This window comes from Lithobates pipiens, unplaced genomic scaffold (assembly GCF_037356315.1).
Source record: "Lithobates pipiens isolate NorthernLeopardFrog02 unplaced genomic scaffold, aLitPip1_a1.2 Scaffold_1, whole genome shotgun sequence".
Taxonomy (NCBI): Eukaryota; Metazoa; Chordata; class Amphibia; order Anura; family Ranidae; genus Lithobates; species Lithobates pipiens.
Window position 1 is genome coordinate 68674103 of NW_027507685.1, and position 27883 is coordinate 68701985.

The 27883-nt window shown below is 44.5% G+C and overlaps 1 protein-coding gene across 1 annotated transcript; it reads left to right on the forward strand.

Annotated features, from left to right (window-relative positions):
• Positions 1–47: 47 nt before the first annotated feature.
• On the forward strand, positions 48–27883 carry TRAPPC6A (trafficking protein particle complex subunit 6A). The gene is made up of 6 exons (XM_077453942.1): positions 48–427; positions 12447–12514; positions 13209–13326; positions 17862–17945; positions 18742–18835; positions 22457–27883. Exons 1-6 carry the CDS (start codon positions 347–349, stop codon positions 22486–22488), a joined length of 477 nt encoding a protein of 158 aa, XP_077310068.1. The 5' UTR covers positions 48–346; the 3' UTR covers positions 22489–27883.

Sequence of the window (27883 nt, forward strand, 5' to 3'; positions counted from 1 at the left end):
GGGCGCCGGAAGTGGGGCAAAGCTTCAGAAGGCTTTTTCCGGAAGTGGGGCAAAGCTTCAGAAAGGCTGCGCCGGAAGTGGGGAACCCAATTACCAGGAAGACGTGAGAAGTGTAGAGTTTACAGCGGATATTTATGATAATTTATTGTAGTTCTGTCGCCCAGTAGTTATATTTGTGAGCAGTGAGCTGTGTTTCGGTAGAATAGATGGCTAGTGTGAGGAGAGGGTGTTAGTGCCGCCCTATGATAGCTGTATGCCATATGTGACTGTGAAGGAGGATGATGTGACCAGTTACTGACTGATTCCCCCAGCACAGCAGGTGTAAAGACCTCCGAGGAACTCAGCTATGGCGGATGAGACCCTGTTTGCACTGTTACATATGGAGATGATCTCCCATGCACAGAAAAGTGCAGGACACGATGAAGAGGTACGATACATCAACAATCTGATTGCTCAGGTCATTATAGACCGATCAGCCATAATATTATGATCACCCACCTAGTATTGAGTAGGTCCCGGCCTTGTCACCATAACAGCCCTGACCCATCCTGGCATGGACACCACTAGACCCCTGGAAGTATGCTGTTGTGTCTGGCACCAAACCGGAACTAGCATGCAAACATTTATTTTATTATATTGCAGCTTACAGTTTTGGTGGTGGCTGCATTCGTTTTCTTTTTTAGACTTTCTTTCCTTTATTTTCACCTGGTGATCCAGACAGTAAGGGCCGGTTCACACTGCAGGCGAGGCGAGGCGACTCCGACTTGCCTTGCCGCGGCCTCAGCGGCGACTGTATAGAAGTCAATGCAAGTCGCCCCGAGGTCGCCCAAAAGTAGTACAGGAACCTTTTTTCTGAGTCGGAGCGACTCGAGTCGCTCCTCTCAGAACGGTTCCATTGTACAGAACGGGGGCGACTTGCGAGAGCGAGGCGAGGCGAGTCGTGTCGCCTCGCATCGCCCGCTGTGTGAACCGGCTCTAAGTCTGTTGTTTTTCAACAGAACAAGCTGTCCTGCAGATGTAGCAGTTGGAGGGGTGACACAATCCATTTACCACTGGCATAGGGTGCTTAGAATGATCAGCTTTTATTTATTTATGAAAAATGGAGGAGCACTGAATGGAAATTTTGGCGCTGAAACCAAAAATGCAAGATGCAATTGTCCGAAAACCGAAATCAAAATTAGTTTTTTTTAAATCAATATATATATTTTATGTATATATATTATATTCAACTTTTTAAATAATACCATCAGTTTAAATGAATATGAATATTATTGTTGGCCATTATCGGCAATTTTAGAGCAAGAAAAATGCATCCCTTTAAAGTGGAAGTCGATGCTAAAACTAAAATCTCTACATCTATAGACACTCACGATCTAACACTAACCTTTCTAGCCTTGTAAAGAAGAAATCAGTATACATACCCTTTTCTGCAGGCAATGCGACCCAATCTCCAGCAGCGGAAGATCTGATCCCACGCTGAGTTGTCAGCTTCGCTGTGTGGGTGAGTACAGAGGACACATCCAACAACGGAAGCCCCATAGTAAGTCTATGGGTGATGGCACTTCCCATTCATTTCACAGCGGTTGTCAGCCATGTCCTCTGCAGAGCTTCCGCCGCTGGAGATTGGGTTGGATCGCCTTCAAAAAAGGTATGCATACTGATTTCTTCTTTACAGGGCTAGATGGGTTAGTGTTAGATTGTGTGTGTCTATAAATGCAGGGATTTTAGTTTTAGCATGGACTTCCACTTTAAATTTTATGTCTTCACACTTGTCCATTGCACTTCCATGGTGGTTTTAAAAATCTTGCTTGCTGTATTTGTGGTCAGTTAAAAGAACCACACCAAAAACGCACCTCTCAGTTGAAATGCATTAAAAATGCAGCAAGAACGCATCAATAACGCACCTGTGTTATGGTTTTGATGCCTTTTTTGAGTCACATGACTTATGAAAAACAAACCATAAGCACAGTAACATTTGCTGCAAAATCACGTACACATTCAGCGCCGTTATCGCCATTTTTTTTATGGGTTTAACTTCAGTTTGCTAGTGTATCTAAATCTACTAGTACATCCTCCAGAATGACAATGCTGCTGTCCAAAGATGCTCCTGTGCTTCTTCATCCAGAATGGGGGGGGTGGGCATTATAATACAGGAGATGTGCTACTGGACGGATCACCAGGTGAAAACAGAGGGGGAAAAGCTTAAAAAAAAAAAAAAGAAAAGGATTGCAGCCACCACGTCAAAGGATTGGTAAGCTGCAATATTTTGCAGTTTTGGTTGAATACCGGAGATGAGGCCTCCAGGAATCAGACTGATTTTGTCCAGCATGTCCCACAGATCTGGAGAATTTTAGATTTCAACACTTCAAACTCATTGTTGTGTTCCTCAAACCATTCCTGAAACATTTTTGCAGTGTGGCAGGGAGCATTACCCTGATGAAAGAGGCCACTGCCATAAAGAAATATTGATTCCATGAAGGGTTGTACTTGGTCACCAGCAATGTTTAGGTGGGTGGTACATGTCAAAATAACATCCACATGAATGGCAGGACCCAAGGTCTCGCAGGAGAATATTGCCAAAGCATCACACTGCCTCCACCGGCTTGTATTCTTCCCAGACTGCATCTTGGTGTCATCTCTTCCCCCCAGTAAATGAGACATCCAACTATTCACATGATCTAAAAGAAAACATTCATCAGACCAGGCCTCCTCCTTCCATTGCTCCGTGGTCCAGTTGTGATGCGCAGAGGCCCATTGTAGGCACTTTTGCTCGTGGACACCGGTCGGTATGGGTATCCTGACCGGTCTGCGGCTACTCCGCCCCATACCCAGCAAACTGTGACATTTTTTTTCTGCTTTCAATACACAACTTCAAGGACAACATGTTTACTTGCTGCCTAATATATCCCAGTGAGTTTTAGATGTTATTGTAACAAGATAAGCAATGTTGTTCACAGTCAGTTACCACTGTCAGTGGTCATAAAGTTATGGCTGACCAGTGTATGTAATTCAAATCGTCTACTGCTGTCATATAATGTGTCTGTTTCTTCTTATGTTTACATTTTTATATAAAGAAAATACCTAGCTTCAAGAATTTGTATTTCATTTTTAGATAGGAGGAGGAGCTGAAAATTCTGGTTGGGTCCCAATCACACCCTTGCTGTCTGATTTATTGTGTCAAGTTGGCCGTACATAGAGGGGTGGACCGGGCAGAATTTGCTTAATGGATGGTCCTGTCAGCATCCTCCTGCCTAAAATCTTTCAATTAAAAAATTTGCAAGACATGCATGGAAAATTGTCAGCCAAACAGCAGATGTATGCAATCAGACGCAGGCTACATTTGAGTATTCATAACAGTCAGAATACAATAGCTACAGCGGGAGATTCGTCCATCTACGATGTTTAGCATGGGTGGAGAAATCTGTTGGATTTTATTTTATTCAGGCTGTAGGCTGAATGAAAAAAGCTGGGCATGGTATATTTTTACGAGTTTTTCAGCATATTTTTTTTCCTGAACCCCCCCCCAACCCCCCCCCCCCCCCTCCCCTCCCCTCGGCTTATACTCGAGTTATTGTCCCACTTAAGAAAAAAATGTCCCGAAAAATGGAGCCAAAAAAGAGTGGGGCCGTCCCGCTGGGTGGCGCTCATGTATCCGCCCGGCGCCCTGTCAGTTTCCCCTCCCTCCCATGCTGTGTGTTGGAGATCTGAATCACCATGCAGCCGCTGTAACAATGTCCTGCCTCCTAGACTGCCTCTTGTGATAGACGGTACTCTGATCCAATGCTAGGAATCATTGTGTCATATGAGGCAGGACATCGTTACTGCGGCTGCACGACAATTCAGATCAAGCTCTGATACACAGCATGACATTGTGACATCTCATTACCAGGCCCTGGTAGGCTGTACCGGATGGGCACCGGCAGGCTGCATGTCATCGGCACTGATAGGCTGTACACGATGGGCACTGGCAGGCTGCATTTCCCACCCTAGGTTTATACTCGTGTCAATACGTTTTTTTTTGTGGTAAAATTAGGTGCCTCGGCTTATATTTCGGGTCGGCCAATACTCGAGTATATACGGGTACATTCGTCTAGCTTGGATCAGTGTAACTATATATGAAGCATACCTGGCCAATCCCCCCTAGAAACTGGAAATTACTGAACTAGACACCACTGCTCCAATGACTTCCATTTGCTTCCAGATCCTGTGCTGAGTGACCAGCCTGATGCATTCTGAATGCAGGGGCTCACCCGCTTGGCACTAATGCCTTTCAGAGAATGCCTTACATTTTCTGAGAGAAAGCACAAATTTTCCATCTCAACCATTTAGTGGATGCTTTGAATTAATTTAGAAGATAGAAAGCATTCTCTGAATGGTGTCTGTGCCAAGGTGCCAACCTCCTGTGTTTAGAATGCATCAGGCTGGCTGCTCAGCGCAGGACCTAGAACAAGTGGAGGTTGGTGGAGTAGTGGGCATTTCCAGCTATCTTGGGGGATCAGCCAGGTATGCGATATACAGAGTTACATTAGCCCCAGCTTAACCAATGGTAGCTGTGTAAAAACAACCCCTGCCTAGAATTCTTCTTTAAAGCCGTTGTCCACTCAGGATATAAAATAAGTCAGCAGCTACAAATCCTATATCTACCGACTTTTAATAAAAGGACATTTACCTGTCCATGGGTTCCAGCACTGTCCTCACCTGAGCTGATTCTTCAATCGACTTTGGGTTCACGCACCAGCATCCTATCTGTGGGCAGCCAGCTATGCTGCTTTTCGTCTTTACAGCCGGCTGCCCACTGCAAATTCGTTTCCAATATTTTTATTCAAATTCTGTATTTGTCATTGTTAATACAAAGAGAAGAAAAAAACGAAAACGTATTGTACATGTGCGAAACTTTGAAGGTCATTTACAGAGTAATTGAACCACACCATACGAGTGACTGTTTAGTCTTATTCAGTATGGGGGTCAAAATTGCAACCAACTTGCACCCCAATAGCTGACCTTCGACTTAGGCTCCAGGGCCATAATTAGTACAAAAATGAAAAAAAAATAAACACATGTAATGTCAGGAGCAATCAGAAGGAGAAGGGGGAAAAAAGAGAAGTAGTGATAGTAGAATGAGAAGGAGGAACAGAAAATAGAAGGTAAAGGGGGAGAAAGGGATGCACTCCAGCTCCGGGGGAAAGTCCTCTAGTGCCAGGTTAACCTATTATATAGTTGTGAGATTCTTAATCCATGGGTCCCATACTCTTTTAAACCAAGCCACGCTATCATTTAAAATTGCCGATAGGCGTTCATTCACCATTATCCAGGAAAGTTTAGTTTTAAGTAGGTAAAAAGGGATCGTAGGTGATCTCCACGATTTGGCTATGGATGTCCTTGCTGCCACGAATATGAAAGCTATACATTTTTTGCATTGGCTTTGATGCCTTCTCCATGGGGTGTCCCAGCAGCGCTTGCAGAGGCGATTTCCGAAGGTTCACTTGGGTCAGAGAGTATATAAAGTTATAAGTGCGTATCCAGAACCGTCTCGCTTTTGGACACGTCCACCATGTATGATACATGGTGCCATCTGCATTACAGCCTGTAAAGCACCGCGGGGACGCCTCCGGAACAAAGGTTGCTACCCGTACTAGGACCATATACCACCTCATCAGCACCTTATAATTTGCTTTAATCAGAGAGGTGTTGATAAAAGATTTAGATGCACATTGTGCTATTTTGCTTCACTCCTCTATTTCTAAGTTGTTGTCCGTATCTTGTTCCCAATTATGCATATAAGGTAGCTTCTGGGAGGCTGAGGATAAAATGCTATAGATCTGAGATATATGGCCAGTATGTTTGTCACACGTCTTGCAAATATTTTCCATTGAGGTGAATGTGGTGAGGTCAGATGTGCCACTCGGTGTTGCCATAAAATGCGCTATCTGGGTGTAGTGAAAGAATTCTGACCTTGGGAGCTGGTATTTTTCCCGTAGGATTGCTCGCGACAAAGCCCCTCTGTGATCAGAGGTCAGCTATTCCTAGCGAACTCTTGTTGGTCCACCATGAGAAATCCTGGGGGTGGAGACCCGGGGTGAACAATGAGGCCAGTGGGGTGTGCTGGGATCTAAATTTATAGGTAGTTGCCAGCCGGTCCCATGAATTTAGAGAAAAGGACAAGGTCGGGCACATTACTATTGGTCTATCCTTTGCTTTCATCCACATTAAGTGGCTAATTTCCCTTTCTGGGAATTGGGAGGACTCCAACGACATCCAGAGTGGTCTGGGTTGACGCGTGTGGAACCGGGTCAGTTGTGATATTTGTGCCGCATGGTAATATTTAAGCAAATCCGGCATTCCCAGGCCTCCTCTTAATTTTAGTGTATACATTGTTTGTCTGTTCACCCTGGGTCTTTTATGTTCCCATATGTAGTCCAGCGGTTTTGTCTGGAACTTCTGGAGCTCCTTTCTTACTATTGCTATCGGAAGGGTCCTAAATAAGTAGCACTTTTGGTAGAACTGTCATCTTGATTGAGCACAACCTGCCAAACCACGATGGGGGATTACTCAACCATCTTTAAGATCTTCTGATAATTTTTTGAATAGTGGAGGATAGTTGTATTTATATAGCCTGGTAAGGGTGGGGGTCAGTGTGATGCACAAATATGGTAAGGTCTCGTCCTGCCATTTAAAGGGGAAAGAGCTCTGTAATGCTTGAACTATGTGTGGTTGTAGGGAGACGCTGAGTGCTTGAGATTTTGAGTGATTTACTCTCAATCCTGTAAATGTTGTGAAGTGTCGTAGTACCTCATGTAGGTTGGGGAGGAAAGAAGTAGTAAAATATCATCTGCGAACAATGCACATTTATGCTCCCGTCCTCCACATTTGTTGCCTAGTATATATGGGTGTTCGTGGATTTTGATGGCCAGTGGCTGTAATAAATATAAACAATAAGGGGGACAGGGGACAGCTTTATGTAGGTCAAGAGAGACCAGCAATGCACCCCTTTGTCCTCCCTCCCCACCCCCCCCCCCATCCCAGTCCGAATTTAGTGCAGATATAATATCAATGTAACGTCTGGTCTGGGGCTTGTCTATTGGACGAACCCTGTCTGGTCTGGATGTATATAGTTTGCTAAGAACACGTTCATGCGTGTGGCCAGTATCTTTGTCATTAATTTGAGGTCCGCATTTATTAGCGAGATGGGGCGCTTATTCGTGCAGTCTCCGTGGTCTTTTTTTTGGTTTAGATATCGCGTGTATGAAGGCCCTATTCTCGTGTGGAGGTATGGAAGAACCTTTTCGCAGTTCATTGTAAAAAGAGCAGAGATGCGGAGCCAGAATCTCGCTATATTTGCGGTAATAGTGGCCTGAGAAGCCATCAGGGCCCGGAGATTTTGACGGATTTAAAGATTTGATAGCCGCCGCTATTTCGCTCGCTGTAAACTCTGCCTCCATCATCTCTGCATGGTCTCTGGATAGTGTGGAGAGTGGTATATCTCGCAGAAATGTCTCTAGAGAGCTTGGAATAGAATTCTTGTAATATAAGCTGGGGGTTTTGGGAAGTATGGCCGTTCTGTAATCTCAATTTAGGGGGTGCTGGGTTAAAGGGTCTAGGATTGAGTTTCCTGGCTAGTAGTGTGTTAGGTTTATCACTAGGAGTGCAACGGATCGTCACCGATCTGTGATCCGAACGGGTCACCCCGCTCGGATCGGCACATGGCGCGCTCCGCGGTCTCGGCCTTAGGAAAGGCCACGGCCTTCGGCCTAGCTCCGAAGCGGCGGCCATCTTTCTACACCCAGGCTGTTTACACTGATCGCTCCGAAGGGGCGATCACTTGTAAACAAACCGGCGTCATGTCATGACGCCGGCTCCTCTCTCCCCTCTCTGTACTAACCTGTGCAGTGGAGGGGAGAGAACCTGAGATGGAAGCAGCCATCCCTCCATACCCTGCAGTAACCAGCAATACCCTAGCAATACTCTGCAGTACCCCAATACCCTAGCAATACTCTGCAGTACCCCAATACCCTAGCATTACTCTGCAGTACCCCAATACCCTAGCAATACTCTGCAATACCCCAATACCCTAGCAATACTCTGCAATACCCTATACTCTGCAATACCCTAGCAATACTCTGCAATACCCTAGCAATACTCTGCAATACCCTAGCAATACTCTGCAATACCCTAGCAATACTCTGCAATACCCTAGCAATACTCTGCAATACCCTAGCAATACTCTGCAATACCCCAATACTCTGCAATACCCCAATACTCTGCAATACCCCAATACTCTAGCGATACCCTGCCTGCCAATATACTCTAGCGATACCCTGCCTGCCAATATACTCTAGCGATACTCTGCCATACTCAGCCAATATTACAGTGGGGGAGATTGTGGATATTACAGTGGGGACTATATGGTGGTGGAATTTTCACAGGTTTTTGCAAATTAAATTATTATTTGCTGATCCGAAAAATGATCTGATCCGTGAGTTTTTTGATCCGTTGCACCCCTATTTATCACCCAATGTATAGTAATGGTGTCTATTCCATCTAACGTATTTTTCCGCTTTTGTTGTGAGGCTCAGATTCAGGGCCATTCTTGCTGCGTCGATCTGGTTCCTAAGATCTATCTGTGGGTTGTTTTTTTTTTTTTTGTTCCTTTGTAAGATTTAGTAGCTCCTTCTCCTGCTGTTGGATCACCTGTTCACGTTCCCGTTTCACTCTAGAGGCTAGTTGTGTTAATTTGCCATGAATGGTGGCCTTATGGGCCGCCAAAACTATAGAAGGAGGGGTAGCTGAAGAGGGGTTGTCCTGGAAGTATTGTCATAAAGTTGTTTATATTTCTTTAGCAATGAGTGGGTCGCTTAATAAGGACTCGTTTTAGTCTCCACGCCGACAAGCGTGGTGTAGTCCATAAGCCTGTTATAACTACTTGGACCGAAGAATGGTCTGACCATGCCATAGGGATTATTTTAGTCACCGAGACGTTCGGGAGCAAAAGGGACAATGTGAACAAATGATCAATGTGCGAGTAAGTTTTTTGTGCACCTGAGAATAAAACGTGTAGTCTCTAGTAGTAGGGTGAGCATCTCGCCAAAGATCTATAAGGTCATAACTATGTAGTAGATGTGCTATTTCGCAGCTTTGTTTTGGGGTATGTTTCAGGATTGACTTCCCCGGGATAGATCTATCCAAGATTCGATCCAGGGAGGTGTTGCTATCTCCTCCAAACACCACATGGCCAGCTATTTGGGGCATTATTACTCTTAGCATTTCGCGGAAGAAGGATAGTTGGCCCACATTGGGGGCATAGTAGGAGAGAAAAGTGACTACACTGTCATCGATCTTCCCGGCTACCGGCCTTCCTGATCTTTTATAACATTTAGTGGGTGTGAAAGGGACCCGTTTGGCAATGCATATAGCTACTCCCCATTTCTTATCTGGTCCTTTGGACAAGTATACTGTCGGGTATCTGGCATTTAAGTATTTAGGGGCTGAGGTCCGTGAAAAGTGTGTCTTCAGTAAAAGTAAGATGTCTGCCCCCATTTTGTAGTATTGTTGAAAGCCTTTGCTCTTTTGGCCGGAGAGTTTAGGCCCTGTACGTTATGCGTTACTATAGAGTAGGTCGGCTGAGGGTTACTTGTCATAATTATTCGGCAGGTTGTACTCACCGTGTGGCAGCTTGAAGAGGTCCTTTCAGGATTCGAGAGGGAGGAAAAGAAGTTGAGTTAGAGATATAGAAATATAGAAACAGAAATAAGACTGTACATTCAATAATGTCAGACAAAAGAAACCTGTACACTGCATTGCAGTGTGACTACTGGGGTGGCAAGTCCCCATTTTTTTGTTGTGAAGTTGTCCCAACTCTCTCATCGTAGTGACAAGTTCACCGCAAGTGGCATGCGCTCCCCCCCCCCCCCCGGCCCCACATATTCATCAACTGAAAGGGTCAGACAGGGCCACCCCCGGACTTAAGGCTTCCTTGGATAGTGGGGGGTATATAGGAAAGATTTTACTTAAAAGTTTAAAAAGAAAAAACTAAGCAAGCCCAAACGGTATCACAAAAAAAAAAAATAAATTTGCTTTCTTCCTTCCCTCTTTTCTTTTCCCCCAATCAGGTGTGAGGCTCGATCTGAGGTCAGGGGCTGCATCTTCTACTCTGGAAACTGCTGCCTCTGAAAATTTAACCATTTAACATTACCCTTTCCAAAAGCAAGGTAGAACAGGAACAGTCAAGGAACAGTGTCTGAGTCTTCAAGGCAGACCTAGTTCGTTTGTGGGAGGGACATCCCCTGGGACTGAATTTGAATATTTGACTGGTGGAGACTTCCTGGCTCTGGTTCTTTCCTGTCAGGACCACAAGGGGATCACCGGTCGACCCTCGTCAATGGGGGTGTTGGGAGCCCGTGGTTCCATAGAGAGTAGGCCCAGGTCCTGGAGCAGCGCCTTGCCGGACTGGAAGTCGGTGATAGTGGGGTTTACCCTTGTAGGAAAATGTTAGTCTGATTGGGAATGACCATCGATACTTGATGTGATGATTGATAAGTTGATTCAGAAGCGGTTTCAGCGCTCTTCTCTTCTGAATTGTCATCTGGGCTATGTCTGCAAAAATCTGGACCGGGTGTCCTGCCATAGATATTTCTCCCTTATGTCTTGCTTCCATCATTATTCTTTCCTTAATCCTATAAAAGTGCAGTTTGACTATCACATCGCGCGGTAGTCCGTCTGGTCTGGGAGCTGTCAGGGCCCGGTGTACCCTATCCAGTTCCATCTGATGGGGGGAGATGTCCGGTATTAATTGCGTCATTAGGGCATGTATTGATTCCTCTAGGTTCACTTCTATCTCTGGGAGGCCTTGTACCCGAAAATTATACCTCCTAGACCTGTTTTTCTTTGCGTTCGCTTGGTCTAGTTGGTCCTGGAGAGATGTGATCATTCTGGAGTTTTGGTTCACTCGTTTCACTGTACCATCCATTTTGGACTCAGTAGTATCCAGTCTCTCTCCTATGTTTTGAAAGTCATTCCTCATGCCAGAAGTAATGATATTGCAGGCTTTGGACAGTTCTTGTTGTAGAAGGGCAGATAATCTAGCTAAGAGAACTGTGTCTCCTGAGTATGTGATGGCAGGGGCAGGTGGCTGAGATGATACAATGCTGTTTTGACCCAGAGCAATTTCTGCAAGTTCAGCCTTCTGTCTATTTGTAGAGGAGGCTGGATAGTCTGTGAATAATAGGGCCCGGTCAGGGGAAACCAACAAGGGAGACAACTGTGGGTGTTCGCTTTGTGGGGAGAAGAGCCCTTCCTGGGACTGGGATGAGAAGGGGTCCCTGTGTACTTCAGCATGGGTTATGATACCTGAACAGTGAGAGCGGGTACCTATTATTATAACTGGGTACCCACTCGCACAGACTGGGGCAGGGAGTTCCAGAGGATGGAAGAGGCTCTGGAGGAGTCTTGAAGGTGAGCATGAGAGGAGGTAATAAGGGAGCTAGAAAACAGGATGCCCTGGGAGGAGCGGAGGGCACGATTTGGGTGATATCTGCAGATGAGGTTGGTGATATAGCTGGGGGCAATGTTGTGGATGGCTTATGGTTAGCATTTTGAATTTTACACGGTGGGGTAGGGGAAGCCAGTGAAGGGATTGGCAAAGAGGGCAGCAGTCACGGATCGATCAGTTAGGTGTATTATTCTAGCAGCAGAATTCATTATAGACTGAAGGGGGGATATCCTGCTTAAGGGTAGGTCATTAAGGAGAGAGTTGCAGTAGTCAAGGCGAGAAATAATCAAGGAGTGAACGAGTTGCTTGGTGGTGTCGTTAGTCATGAAGGGTGGAATTCTGGAGATGTTGCGGAGGTGAAGGCGGCAGGATTTAGCCAGTGATTGGATATGGGGGCTGAAGGAGAGGTCAGAGTCAAGGATTACATCCATGACCCTGGCATGTGTGGAGGGACCAATGGTTGTGTTGTTGATATTAAAGGTGAAGTCACAGGGGGGATCGTGAAGGAGGAAATATAACAAGCTCAGTTTATCCCCGTTTCTTATCTATTTGGTGGTTATCAGAACAGTTGGTGGAGGTAAATCACCCCAATAGAGTTGTAGAGAATCTCTGTGTTGGTTTTACTGATATTCCCGTCTATTTCTGTCCAGGTAATGGATATCAGGCAGGGCCGGAAATAAATCTTCCGGACAGGGGCACCAACCTTATTCAGAAGCTCCCAACATCAACCAAAACTAAAGAAACGTTTTGGCTTTAATTTTATTTGTGTCATAAAAGTGATGACATCAGCTTTGTAGTGTTTATAGTGAGATAGTATAACCATAAATTCTTCCTGGAGAGTGGATACTGGACAAATTATGCACAGATTGACTAATGCTTTCATTGTCCTTTTGGATTTGGTGCATTATTATTTCCTATTGTTAAAGAATATTGCTATTTTTAAACTATGTTGTGCTTACAGGATCAAGGCAAACACATAAAGATCTTAGAAAGTATGGGTTTCCGTGTTGGCCAAGGACTTATTGAAAGGCAAGTGTAAAATCTTATCTTTCCCTCTTTGAGTTTTTTTTTTTTTTTTTTTTTCTAGGGGGAGGCAGGTGGAAGATATGAAAGGGAAACGAATTGTTTTGTATCAATTTTATCTATGGTTTTTTTTTTTTTTTGTATTTTCAAATAGTCTTCAGCACAGAAACCCTTGTATGCAAAACATACCTGAAGATAATTACCTTTCTGGCACCCTGTTTTCTTGAAAAGCAGTTTTCCTGCTCCCCATCCTCTGCACCTGACGGGTTCAATACCTGTTTTCCCCTCTGTTGGCTGTGGTTCCTCCCGCAGGCTCATATATCCTGTGATGGCATACAAGTCAGTGGGAGAAACCACAGTGAGCAGTGGGGAAGCGGTTATTTACACACTCCAGGATGTTTATTTGGAGTTCTGATTTAACAAGCGTGATGCACTAAAATCGAATAGGGGAATCAAAGATTCCAGCCGATGGATAACTACAATTCCCAGCATTATTCACTGAGAGCTGATAACTCTTTGGAAGTGTGTGTGTGTGTGTGTGTGTTTTTTTTTGTTTTTTTTTTATAATTTTTGCATCTGTATGTCTTCTATAACACTATGGGAAAGCCCATGGAGACTTTAATTTCTAAAAAAAAAAAAAAAAAACTTAACATGTATTTTCATTTTATTTTTTTCTCATGTATTTTTCTTATCCTTCTAGATTAACAAAGGAAAGCCCTTCATTCAAGGATGACCTGGATGTTGTGAAGTTCATTTGTAAGGATTTTTGGACAATCATTTTCAAGAAGCAGATTGATAATCTGAGAACAAATCACCAGGTATGAGATATTTGGGAACATCAAGGTTCCTCTTGATGAAGTCCACCATAGCAACAAAATGTATTGGGGCGGAGCTACGGTTCGGGCAGAAGTACCCAGAGTCTAGGCGTTCCCAGTACACAGAGAGTGAGCCGACTTTTAATTTCTGTGTTCACAGTGCTTTTAGTTTACTGGGGACTGGATTTTTATCTTGATGCCTGCTTTTATTCACTTTGTGAGTATAATGTTTTAAAAAATGACTTTACAAAAATGTATTACACTATTTGAGTATTTCCTTTCTGTGGACAAATACTCTGGAACAGCCATCTATATAGGCAGGGAAGGACTCCTTGAGAGAGGGCTTGAGTCTGATTTAACCCTATTGAGAAGGGGAGACACTGCATTGTGGAGTCCAAAAGCAGTCATCCATGCGAATAAGAGGATTCCTTGTGAGCCTGGTTAAAAGAAAAGTGTGGGATTAAAAAAAAAAAAAATGAAAAAAACATTCATAAGCCGCGTACACACGGGCGGACTGTCTGGCCAACTTAGTCCGTCAGACAATCCGACGGACAGTCCGTCATACTTTGCGAATGAACGGACTTGCCACACACGCCCTTTTTTTAGCGGACTAATACGGCGGACTAAGTCCGCCGTACTATCCGCCCTACTTTTGAAATGAACGGACCTCGCCCACACACGCGGAGGAAAGTCCGCTCATTTCGAGCGCGTCTCCAGGTAGGCGGGGCCCGCGAAGGAGACGTCGCTGGCCCCGCTGCCTGGTATGGACTTTAAAGGGGAACCCCAACGCCGAAAAAAAATCGGCGTGGGGGTCCCCCCCAAGTCCACAACAGACCCTTGTCCGAGCACGCTACCCGGCCGGCCAGGAAAGGGGGGGCGAGCGAGCGCCCCCCCCCCCCCCAGAGCCGTACCAGGCCACGTGCCCTCAACATGGGGGGGTGCCTTGGGGAAAGGGGGGCCGCGCGGCTCCCCACCCCAAAGCACCTTGTCCCCATGTTGATGAGGACAAGGGCCTCTTCCCGACAACCCTGGCCGTTGGTTGTCGGGGTCTGCGGGCGGGGGGCTTATCGGAATCCGGGAGCCCCTTTTAATAAGGGGGCCCCGGATACCGGCCCCCACCCTATGTAAATGAGTATGGGGTACAATGTACCCCTACCCATTCACCTGTAAAGTACAAAAAAAAAACACAACACACGAGATAAAATACTTTATTGCACAGCTCCGGGGGTCTTCTCGCCGACTCCTCCGCTATCTTCTTGTAGCTCTTTTGCTAGCGGAGGAGTCCGGCTTTCTTCCTCGCCGCCGGCCTCTTCTCCCGACTTCGTGGGTCTTGTCCCCCTCTTCGGTTTCTTCTGCCGGCCACCGCGCCTTCTTCTAGCTCTTTTACAGGCGGTGGCCCGGTCTTCTGTCGCCGCCGCCGCCCGTTCTTCTTCTTCTTCTTCTTTCTTCTTCTTCTTCTTCTTCTTCTTCTTCTTCTTCTTCTTCTTCTTCTTCTTCTTCTTCTTCTTCTTCTTCTTTCTTCTTCTTCTTCTTCTTCTTCTTCTTCTTCTTCTTCTTCTTCTTCTTCTTCTTCTTCTTCTTCTTCTTCTTCTTCTTCTTCTTCTTCTTCTTCTTCTTCTTTCTTCTTCTTCTTCTTCTTCTTCTTCTTCTTCTTTCTTCTTCTTTTCTTCTTCTTCTTCTTCTTCTTCTTCTTCTTCTTCTTCTTCTTCTTCTTCTTCTTCTTCTTCTTCTTCTTCTTCTCTTCTTCTTCTTCTTCTTCTTCTTCTTCTTCTTCTTCTTCTTCTTCTTCTTCCTTCTTCTTTCTTCTTCTTCTTCTTTTCTTCTTCTTCTTCTTCTTCTTCTTTCTTCTTTCTTCTTCTTCTTCTTCTTCTTCTTCTTCTTCTTCTTCTTCTTCTTCTTCTTCTTCTTCTTCTTCTTCTTCTTCTTCTTCTTCTTCTTCTTCTTCTTCTTCTTCTTCTTCTTCTTCTTCTTCTTCTTCTTCTTCTTCTTCTTCTTCTTCTTCTTCTTCTTCTTCTTCTTCTTCTTCTTCTTCTTCTTCTTCTTCTTCTTCTTCTTCTTCTTCTTCTTCTTCTTCTTCTTCTTCTTCTTTCTTCTTCTTCTTCTTCTTCTTCTTCTTCTTCTTCTTCTTCTTCTTCTTCTTCTTCTTCTTCTTCTTCTTCTTCTTCTTCTTCTTCTTCTTCTTCTTCTTCTTCTTCTTCTTCTTCTTCTTCTTTTCTTCTTCTTCTTCTTCTTCTTCTTCTTCTTCTTCTTCTTCTTCTTCTTCTCTTCTTCTTCTTCTTCTTCTTCTTCTTCTTCTTCTTCTTCTTCTTCTTCTTCTTCTTCTTCTTCTTCCTTCTTCTTCTTCTTCTTTCTTCTTCTTCTTCTTCTTCTTCTTCTTCTTCTTCTTCTTCTTCTTCTTTCTTCTTCTTCTTCTTCTTCTTCTTCTTCTTCTTCTTCTTTCTTCTTCTTCTTCTTCTTCTTCTTCTTCTTCTTCTCTTCTTCTTCTTCTTCTTCTTCTTCTTCTTCTTCTTCTTCTTCTTCTTCTTCTTCTTTCTTCTTCTTCTTCTTTTGTCTCTCTCTCTCTCTCTCTCTCTCTCCGGCCGGAATGCCAGGGACGCGCTCCGCTGCCACTTATATAGGGACAAGGGGCGGTGTCACATGGGGACTATGACATCATATGGGGGCGGGGTCACCATGTGACATAAAGCCATGTGACACCGCCCCTTGTCCCTATATAAGTGGCAGTGGAGCGTGTCCCTGGCATTCCGGCCGGAGAGAGCGTCGAGGTAACATCTCCAGGAGAAGAAGAAGAAGAACGGGCGGCGGCGACAGAACACCGCCTGTAAAAGAGCTAGAAGAAGGCGCGGTGGCCCGGCAGAAGAACCGAAGAGGGGGACAAGACCCCCGAAGTCGGGAGAAGAGGCCAGCGGCGAGGAAGAAAGCCGGACTCCTCCGCTAGCAAAAGAGCTACAAGAAGATAGCGGAGGAGTCCGGCGAGAAGACCCCCGAAGACGGAAGACCCCCGGAGCTGTGCAATAAAGTATTTTATCTCGTGTGTTGTGTTTTTTTTTTTTTGTACTTTTATTTTACAGGTGAATGGGTAGGGGTACATTGTACCCCATACTCATTCACATAGGGTGGGGGGCCGGTATCCGGGGGCCCCCTTATTAAAGGGGGCTCCCGGATTCCGATAAGCCCCCCCGCCCACAGACCCCGACAACCAACGGCCAGGGTTGTCGGGAAGAGGCCCTTGCCCTCATCAACATGGGGACAAGGTGCTTTGGGGTGGGGGGGCCGCGCGGCCCCCCTTTCCCCAAGGCACCCCCCCATGTTGAGGGCACGCGGCCTGGTACGGCTCGGGGGGGGGGCGCACGCTCGCCCCCCTTTCCTGGCCGGCCGGGTAGCGTGCTCGGACAAGGGTCTGTTGTGGACTTGGGGGGGACCCCCACGCCGATTTTTTCGGCGTTGGGGTTCCCCTTTAAGTCCATACCAGGCGGCGGGGCCAGCGACGTCTCCTTCGCGGGCCCCACCTACCTGGAGACCCGCTCAAAATGAGCGGACTTTTCTCCGGGCGGGAAAAGTCCGCTCATTTCAAAAGTACGGCGAACTGGCATACACACGGGCGGATTGTCCGCCGAAATGCGAGTCCAGCGGACAGTATTTTGAACATTCCGAAATACTTAGTCCACCAGACTGCACGCTGAAAAAGTCAGCTGAAGCCCACACACGAGCGGACTGTCCGCTGAAATGTGTTTCGGCGGACTAAGTAGGCCAGACAGTCCGCCCGTGTGTACGCGGCTATACTCGCCTATGTGGCTGCAGCAGCGATCCAATGCTGCAGAAGGCCCCCGCCGGCTTTAACACTGAGAGCAATCACATGACCACTGATTGTTCAGTTCCCCGTCTTTGAGCATGGGGCAGGTCAGTCACCGGTTCTCTGCTCTGCCCCTCCAACGCTCACCAGAGCACTGGGCTGTGTAGGGCACAGGAGCAGCTGGCTCTCGCTCTCAGCGTCTTGCTGACAGTCTGAGCCAGCTGTCAGTCTGAACCCAACATGTGACGTCAGCTGACTGCTTTAGCCAGCAGTTTTTGTGTTTTTTTTTTTTTGTCTTAAGAAAGGGTTAAAGCCCTTATCAGTTTTTGTTTTGCTGTCTTTGTCCTGTTGGGAAAAATTTTCTTCACTACCTGTCTCAGAGCCACAACAGGAAGTGAAAATAGGTGTTCTTATTGGAAGAGTTCCCTTCACCTTCTATTCAGAGGACATCTTATACAATTATAATTTTCCATCACTTTTTGTTTCAGGGAATGTAGTCACCAGGAAAAGGAGAGGGTGAATCTACCTAGAAAGGGACACAGATAGCAAAAATCATTTGGCGTGGGTTCTTACTTACCTGCTGTATCCAAAAAAAGCTATACCTACACTTTAAGGCAGTTTTTTGTATTTGAATGTTGTTCCTTGTAAATCTTCACATCTGTTTACTTTATGAAGGCTTCTTTTATAAAATATTGAGAACATAATGTCCTTTTTTTTTTTTTTCTTTTCTTTTTTTTTTCTGTAGGGTACTTATGTTTTACAAGACAATCGGTTTCTGCTGCTGACACAGCTTTCCTGCACTAAACAATACCTAGAGGAAGCACCGAAGGTAAATTACGTTGCCCCCTTCTCTGACAGCGGTCCAACAACCTAGCTAATAGGGAGACAGCTGCTTGATAGCACTTGCACCAGACAAGCAGTGTCAGGAGCGATGTTGTGAAGGGGGGGAATACCCTGTCCAACCTTGTATCAAGGCTTACAACGATATTGGGAACACGAGACTACATGTACTTTTTCCCCTAGAGCAATGGTCATCAACCCTGTCCTCAGGGCCCACTAACAGGCAGCTTTTATGTATTACCTTGTGGAGATGCAGACTAGAATACTGCAATCACTGAGCAGCAAATGATATCACCTGTGATGTATTTCAGTTATCTTGCAAACCTGGCCTGTTAGCGGGCCCTGAGGACAGGTTTGATGACCACTGCCCTAGAGGAGAAAATACTGAAAACACATTAATAACGAGTTAAAGAAGATCTGTCACTTAAAGGGGTTGTAAAGGTTTGTTTTAAAAATAAAGTAACAAACATGTTATGCTTGCCTGCTCTGTGCAAGGGATTTGAACAGAGCAGCCCTGGTCTTCCTCTTCTGGGGTCCCCCGCCGCTGCCCCTAGCTCCACCAGTGCCCCCACAGAAAGCCACTCTTTCTGAAAGCTGGCTGAAACTACTGGGCATATAGCTGGATCGGATCAGGCTCATATAAGAAAAAGGAGGGTCTGGGGGGCAGCTGGAGCAAAAAAAAGTTTTTTCCACCTTAATGCATAGAATGCATTAAGGTGAAAAACCTTGAGACCTTACAATCACTTTAATGATATTAAACTTTTGTTCCTCTTATTGTCTTTCAGTTTCTGGCTTATACTTGTGGACTCATAAAAGGAGGTCTCTCCAATGTGGGGATCAACTGTACAGTATCTGCAGAAGTTCCTATAATGCCTACCTGTGAGTTGTGTTTGTTTTAGCCTTTAGAAGAAAAAATCTGCTGGCATATTTACAGGATTATTTGCCTACAGTGTGCCTAGTGCAGTGACCCATAGAAACAAATCTGTTTTAAGTTTCTGTAGTCAGACTATTAAAAAGGTAAATATAGTTTGGGTGTTGTCGGTTGCAGCTACTTTGTGCCTCATTACACTGTAAAAGCTAGATATCTGTGATTGAATGAAGAGATTGTGTAGGATTTTAGTCAGGGAATATGTAATATTGTATATCAGTGCTTTTTGTTAACCAATTGCAGCTGCCGTTAAACCTACAACTGCAAGCTTTCTGACCAGTATTTTACTGCTGTGTTGTGAATAGGCTATGAAAAGTGGTTACCGTATATACTCGAGTATAAGCCGAGATTTTCAGCCTCTTTTTTGAGGCTGAAAGTGCCCCCCTCGGCTTATACTCGAGTCATCGCTGTCTGCCCGCTCGATCAGCGTGTCAAGCAGACAGACAGCGGCCATTCTATAGTTCAAAAGCCGCGCCTCCGGCTCCGCCTTCGCCTGTGATAGGCGGAACACTGAATTTCCCAGCAGCCTGTGTTCCGCCTATCACGGACATCGTATCATCCTCGTACTACGGACGAGGATGATACGATGTCCGTGATAGGCGGAACACAGGCTGCTGGGAAATTCAGTGTTCCGCCTATCACAGGCGAAGGCGGAGGCGCGGCTTTTGAATTTTACAATGGCCGCCGAGGCGCCGACGAAGAGGGCACGGGACGGAGGCAAGGCAAGGCACGGCACGGCACGGGACGGGACGGAGGCAAGGCACGACACGGGACGGAGGCAAGGCACGACACGGGACGGAGGCAAGGCACGGCACGGGACGGAGGCAAGGCACGGCACGGGACGGAGGCAAGGAGGCAAGGCACGGGACGGAGGCTCGGGACACAGGTAGGCTGGACACACACACACACACACACACACACACACACGGATGGATACACACACACACAGGGATGGATGGATGGAGACACACACAGGGATGGATGGATGGAGACACACACACACAGGGATGGATGGATGGATGGAGACACACACACACAGGGATGGATGGACACACACACACACAGGGATGGATGGACGGACACACAGGGATGGACGGACACACAGGGATGGACGGACACACAGGGATGGACGGACACACACACAGGGATGGACAGGCATGTCTCGCCCTCGGCTTATACACGAGTCAATAAGTTTGCCAGTTTTTTTGGGGGTAAATTGGGGGCCTCGGCTTATATTCGGGTCGGCCTATACTCGAGTATATACGGTAGTCTTCTATTCAGGTTTTTTCACAATTTACACATAGCTGAATAAATCGGAGGCTGTACACACTCCCTTCTTTCTTGCTAGGTGATGTGGACCCTAGCCCTAAATGTACAACTAGCCTAAGCCCAGCCCACTACTTAATAGTGAATGTAGGGCTGCAACTAACGATTATTTCCATAATCGATTAATCAGCCGATTATTTTTTCGATTAATCGGATAAAATCATATTAAAAAAAAAAAAACGCACAATATGAAAAATAAACGCACAATGTAAAAATGAATCAATTATCAAATGTTGATCTATAAATTATACCACGTGATGAATATATATCTGAGTGCACAATGACTAAATAAAAAAGCCAATACTATTAAAAATATATATGAAAGAACACTTGTCGCAATTGAATTTAAATTGTGCAGATACAATAATGCAAATATTAGTCCTCTAATTAACAAGATTTGCACATTGCATTTGCACATTGAAGCAGGGGGATAAGGATGAGGACACTGAACATTGAAGCACAGGGATAAGGATACTGAACATTGAAGCCTGGGGATAGGGATGAGGACACTGAACATTGAAGCACAGGGATAAGGATGAGGACACTGAACATTGAAGCACAGGGATAAGGATGAGGACACTGAACATTGAAGCATGTAGCTCAGGATAGGCACTACAAGTCCCAGCAATGCAGAACCTAACACGGCACGTAGCTCAGCATGGTTGGTAAATAATGATACTAGGTAACAAGGGAAGTATTAGTGTTGTAACGCATGGCCCAGTGTTTGTGTTGTCTGTAACGTCACTTCCGTAACATTATGTGATGGTTTCGCTGAACAGTATTGCCGAAACTATGTTGGAACGCACGGCGCGAGTGTTTGGAACGCTATGCGCATGCGCAGTACGCAATTTCTGGCGGCAACGTCACTTCCGTAGCATTCTGCGATAGGCAGCAAAATATGACGCACCGGAAGTGACGGGGTTACAATACAACACCGCCGCGGGTGTGCCAAGATGGCCGCTAGCTCCGGAGCTAGGCCGAAGCCGCGGCCTTTCCTAAGGCCGCTCCGCGGATCGCATGGTGCGGACCGACTAATCGATAATGAAAATCGTTGACAACGATTTTCATTATCGATTATTATCGATGATGTTGATTAATCGTTTCAGCCCTAAGTGAATGTATCCTCGCTGCAAGTATATTAAACTCCCACAATAACCCTATAGCAGGCACAAAAATGTGCTTGTACATACCTTAATTGCTCTGAAAATCATGCTTGCAAATTCTACAATTTCCTATGGCCTAGGCAGGTGCATAATTCTGAATCCCACATGTAGCAATGCACTTCATCATTTAAGAAAATCATTTAAAAAAGGAACTGATTATCACTGTTTAAAATGGGCATAGGAAGTAAGGTTTTTAGTGTTAAATAAGCCAGTCTAAGTAACTTGGCAACACAGCCAAAAAAGGCAAAGTGTCTCTAATGCCCTGTACACACGACCGGTTTTCCCATCGGAATAAACTCTGAAGGTTTTTCCGACGGAATTCTGCTCAAGCTGTCTTGCATACACACTGTCACACCAAAGTCTGACCGTCAACGCGCTGATGTACAACACGTACGACGGGACTAGAAAACGTAAGTTCAATAGCCAGTAGCCAATATCTTCCGTCTCGTACTTGCTTCAGAGCATGCGTTGTTTTTGGTACGTCGGAACAGCATACAGATGAGCGGTTTTCCCACTAGGAATTTGGTTCTGTCGGAAAAATATAGAACATGTTCTCTTTCTAGGTCCGTCCAGAATTTTTGACGTAAAAAGTCAGATGGGGCAGACACGCGGTTGGAATATATGGTGAAAAGCTCCCATCTGACTTTTTCTGTCGGAAATTCCGCTCGTGTAAGTGTAAATGTATTAACACATGTATTAGAAGATACAAAGGGGCCACTCACATGTCATCAACCATAACAGGCTCATCAATTTAGTGGGCAGCTGCTGAATGATGCTGAAAAGTCAAAAACAAGCTTGGCATCACTCACAATGGAGGGTAAGAACGCTGGCTACTGATTTTAGGCGCATGCACAGTGCCACCTCCTGCCGTGCTCCGAAACGCATTGCACAGCCTGCTTTTGGTGACGTGATTATGCATACGTCGATTATGCATCTAGACTTTTAAAGGACTATTTTTTCATAATTCTCGGTGATTGATGCATATGCTACAACTCTAAATCCTTATTTTTTTTTTTCTTTATGAACCTACAGTACTCCCTCTTAAGTAATTTAGCAATGCTAATTGTTTATTTTCTTTCTTAGGTAAATTCCAGATTATGATTAACCGGACCTAGTGAGCTACCTGTGGATGAAGTCTGTTTTCTTTTACACAAAGATTGAAACATAGAAACACATGCAAGAATCTAAAAACCAGCAATTTTACATATGCAATGGATTTTAAATATACCAAAAATCCAGCTATAAGATGTAGCCCTTTTCACACTGATTACCAAATATATTTTGTGGGATAAGTCCAGGCTATGCACTTTTTATGAAGAATTGGGTAATTTAGGATTCTATAACTTCCCAGTTTTTTACAGTGTAAACTTTAGTTTACATTATCCTTGCTTCTAGTTCAAGCCCCTCTCCAAATCTTTCGTGTATTATGTCATACCTACTCTAAAATAAAACCCATGGTCTCAGCTTACCTACTAAGGTGCCCCCAGGTGTCTGCTAGCATGCTCTTGATTTCAAGTTGCTTTGGTTTTCCCAAAATCAAAAAAGACCTTTTTACATAAATTTCTGTGATCCATATATCACCATCTCTCATCCCTTTGTTTTCCTAATGCCTGCAAATGTGATGCGCACATTTGCAGGGCAGTGGAGAGGAACTAGTAAGGCGAGACAAATCTCAAACACCTCGAAAGTTGTGGGTATAATTTAAAGGGTAACTCCACTTTCATGGGGGAACAAAATAGCAAGTATATAAAAAAATATAGCGTATACAATTTGAGTCATATTGTAATTCAATGTTATTAAAAAAATTATCTTTCCTTTTCAATCTGCAGCTCTGTAATTTTCTGTAAAATGCAATATGGCTACCTGGATGTGTTCTGTACACAGAATGTGTACAGAACGCCCCCCATAAATATCATTTAAATCCTGTGATTGTCTCACCAAATTTCCCAGAAGTCTGCACTAAGATACAAGTCAGATATCTGGCATCCCCTGCAACAAAAATGTCATTTTTGGTGATAATACTCCCAATAGGAAATCACGTCTAAAGGGATGCAGCCCTGCGAGTACAGAAACTGGTTGATAATTAACAAAACCCTCCCATTAGATTACCTTACCACATGGACACATACAAACACACAGGGATCTCTTCAGAATAACAAAGTTTGTTAAAATCCTTGTATTGTACATAGATCATCCAGAGGGGAATGTTGTAAAAAGTAGAGTTAAAGGACAAGTTCAGCTTTGGGAACATGTTACATGTTCCACCCGTTTTTAGCACTGTGGCAGTTCATAGATTTTTCCTGTCCCTGTGAAACAGTGTATGGGGCAGACAGCTCATACTGGCAGTCTGCAGGAGACTTGCATTGCACGCTCGGCCTGCTGATCGCTGGTGCAATGCTTTCCAAGTCTCTAAAAAAATAAATAGTAAATGCACATTTTTTTTTTTTTTTAACCTGCATTTAATATCTTTTAAATAATAGTGTGCCCTGGGTTTATGCAATATTTAGAAGATAAAATAAACATGTGAGTCAACACCTTTGCAATGACTGCACTATGGATAGTGAGTTACTTTGCAAAGTAAGGTTTAATTTCACAGAGACTCTGTCAGTTTCTAAAAAGATTTTACCCATAGTACCCTGTAAGAAAAGAGCCATTATAGGCACCTCTTTGGTGGCCTGTGTTTCCTACCTTCCCTCCATTCTAGTGCCACAGCCTCTGTCCGTGATTCCAGCAGTTTATTTTTCTGGGAGTTTAGGATGCCTGTGTCTCCTATTGTGATCTCCTTCCTCTAACCCCTATGTGGCTAGTAAGTTCTGTGGTGACATAGGGTTTAGCTGATGCCACAGTGCTGGCAAAAAAAAACCACAGGCATCCCACACTCCCAGAAATGACAAATAACTAAGGCAGTGATGGAGGGAACACAGGAGAAATAGGCCACCAAAGAAGTGAATATAGTTGGTCTTGTCTTTTTGAGTACAATCTTTTTTATTTATTTTTTGAGAAAGGTTGACAGAATATTTGAGGTACAAAATACAATTTTGTGGAATGAGCAGTTATCAGAAAATTGAGGTTCTTGTGAACTTTTCTGTTTTATCCTTATTGAAGCTGTATGATGCATGTAAAACCCTGTGACAAGGGGATTTGGGGTTATATTTACTGGAGTGTAAACTGGCTTTTAGTAATGGTACGCTGTCTGATCTAAACTATGAATCGATCTGTAGCAGGGGGTGAGCTGTGTTAGGACACGGGTCTGAATCTGCTTGAACTATCCTGCCAAGAAGCTGTCAAAGCAGCGGACAGCCAAAAAAAAAAAATATTTCACTCAATTGTCAAGCCTAGGACACTTGGGAGGTATGCTGTAGTTAGATCACCTTAAAATAGAGTATTTAGTAAACCCTCCTGTTTGGCCTTTTAGTCACTGCCCTGTTGTACTATGCACCTTAAAGCAACATTCAGTTTAATCAAAAGGCATTGTAGGTTCTATATATAGCAGTGTTTTGTTTCAATAAGGTATCTCTTCTGAGCCAAGGTAAAAATCAGTGTGTGGCCTGTACATTTTAAGGTTTGTAATCCAATACCTTCCTACAAAAATCAGGATCCTTGGGATCTATGTGATTTATTTTGGTACCCAGCCACAGCTGTGCAAAACCCCATGTGGCCTTTTAGTCACTGCCAAGTTGTACAATACATGTAAAAGCAACATATAGTTATTGCAATGTATACGGTTTTGTTTCATATGGTACATACTAAGGAAACTTGCCCTGCTTACCTGTAATTATACTGTTGGGTTCTAACTTAAAGCTGAACTCCAAGCAGAAATAAAAAAGCATCCTGTTCTATAAAAAAAAGTACATGCATCTAACTATTGTAAGTAATTGAACTTGACTTGATATCACCCCTATTTAATCTTCTGTACAGCAGTTCCCAGACTTGGGAGAGGAGGGCAGTGCCAAGAGCCAGTCAGGCTGTGCTAATAAGGAACCTGCTGACAGGAGGAGAGAACAGAGGCAGCAAAGCAGCAGCAGTTAGGCTGGATTCACACCTAGGCATTTTTAGCGCTTTTTGCAGATTTGCACTACAGTCCATTTACCATGGTTTCCCATGCAACACGTTCTGTAGTGCAAATCTGCAAAATGCAAAAAGCACTAAAAATGCCTAGGTGTGAATCCAGCCTTAAAAGGACTTGAACTCAGAAAGTGAGGATTTCTCATGTTACAGGGAATATTTAGAGATGTAGTTAATTTAATTTAGCAGTAGTGTGAAAGAAATTACCTTTTTGTATTAAAGCGGAACCTTACCCATAACAATGTGATAAAAAAAAAAATGTTCTTTAGCAAGGAACATATATTCCACATTTAATAAGTATGCTACCAAAATGAGTGTGTGCTGTAAATTACCTCCAGCATTGCTCCTGTTTCTTCTTGCTGGAGCAAATCATAAAGCAGAACTAAACTCATCGAATTAATGGTTTCAAAAAAACAGTTGCATTCCTGGAATGCTTGAACTGCTAAGGGCTAGTTTACACTTGCTTCAAAACATGGCTTCGTACACTCTTTGTTAAAGCTCTATGAATGCCAGTCAAAGCCCCTGTCGCTAAATAAAATTCTTAGCTTACAGTCCTGTTTACACCTTGTTTTTGCTTGGTGCTTCGATGAGGCTTCGGTGGGACTTTGATGAGCCTTTGGTGGGGCTTCAAGTGAGCTTTGCCATAGACTTTTATGGAGGCTTTGAAGCATCACTAAAGCCACACGGGGTATAATTTTTGAAGCAAAGCAAGGTGTAAGAAGGACTGCAAGCTAACCATTTTATTTAGCGACAGGAGCTTTGACTAGCGTTCAGAAAGCTTTAACAAAGCCTGTCCGATGTATGTTGAAGCCGAAGCAAGTGTAAATGAGCCCTAACTGTCACAGTTGCTTGTGTCCTCAACTAAACTGTCAAACCATCAAATGTCTGGTGTCAAAACTGATCACATGTGCAGCATCATGGCAGTTACAGATCAAACAGAAGCAGCTTCATTGCCTTTAAAGGATGGGAGGGTTTAATTCAGCAGATCGGCCTCTACAAATTTGTCAGTGCCTAAAAATAGAGAGCAACTGAGCATGTGCAGAGCAGGGTGAGGCATTGTATTGCTGGATTTTAAACAGTATAGACACCTATTTTTTATGTTTTACATAGCTATACCTGCAAAAGGGCCTGAAGCAGTCTAGCAGAACTTAATTGTCTGTTCCACTTTAAATTTCTCATGAAAATGAACAATCTGCTTCCTGGTAGGGGAGGGAGGGGTGTTAAGTACCCCTGTGCTTGGAGCTTTTATACTTGTATATCTGCTGTGTGGGGAAATAAGGTACTGCTGCTTCTGACAACTTGTCTCTGGAGATTTGGAGTGAGTTTTAGTGATGTCACTGCTGTGTTGCTCCTTGCTGAACACTCTTAACAGGAAGCAAAACCCTGCCTATACCAAGATGGACACGTCTACACTGAAATTCAGTGCAGAAAAAGGCATGGTAAATCAGCGATCAGGAATAAATTGGCTACCGATAGACCAGAGGCAGTGCTGGTTATTATTTTTTTGCCCTCTTCCCTCCTTTTTTCAGGCACAGCTTTTGGAGTTAAGTTCCACTTTGAGTCACGTTGCTGCTCCTTTACTTTCTGTTCTTAAACTTTGGGGGCAGGAAAGTGACCTACCCCTATTCCTGTAACTATAGTTAAAGCGGGAGTCCGCCGTTTTTTTTTTTAAAGCCAGCAGCTACAAATACTGCAGCTGCTGACTTTTAAAATAATGACACTTACCCGCCCAGCACGCCCACGATGTCGGCACCCGAAGCTGATCTCTCGATCGTCTCTCGGGTGCTGCCGCCGCCATCTTGGGTATGGGAATCAGGAAGTGGAGCCTTGCGGCTTCATTTCCCGGTTCCCTACTGCGCATGCGCAAGTCGCTCTACGCAATAAGGATGGTCCCCGCTGTCTCTGGGATCCGTGTGTTTCCCAGCAGACAGCGGGGGACCTTCGGAAAGGGCCGTAGATTCTGCGGAAAGGGGCGTAACTTCTGCAGATATCTATGCCGGAAGTGGGTGCAGATACCTGTACTGTACAGGTACCTGCACCCCCCTCCCCCCCTGAAAGGTGCCAATTGTGGTGCCGGAGGGGGGGAGGATTCCAATGAGCAGAAGCTCCACTTTAGGGTGGAGCTCCGCTTTAAGAAAATAGAGTGACCATCAGGGCTGTGCTCGGCAGGCCTGTGTAAATCTCAGGACTGGATGGATGGAAATACAAATACTTTGACAGGTAAAACCGATTCTATATATTTATTTCAATGGTATATTTAACTGTTTTCCTGGAGTTCAGCTTTAAAAAAAATGACTTTAGAGAATGTTTTTGAATCATTTTGAGCACTGCATATCTTTGGTCTATTACACTTAATTAAGCTGTGATTTATGTTTGGTTAGTTTTGCACTGGTTTTTGTCTTTCTAAATTCTTGTTTTTGTTAATAAATTTGAATTTAATATACA

What these genes read in the sequence shown, in the direction of transcription:
- TRAPPC6A (XM_077453942.1), top strand. Translation starts at nt 347, where the DNA reads ATGGCGGATGAGACCCTGTTTGCACTGTTACATATGGAGATGATCTCC. An exon ending in GTGCAGGACACGATGAAGAG is followed by an intron (nt 428 to 12,446) that starts GTACGATACATC and finishes TTGTGCTTACAG; the next exon opens with GATCAAGGCAAACACATAAA. An exon ending in ATCTGAGAACAAATCACCAG is followed by an intron (nt 13,327 to 17,861) that starts GTATGAGATATT and finishes TTTTTTCTGTAG; the next exon opens with GGTACTTATGTTTTACAAGA.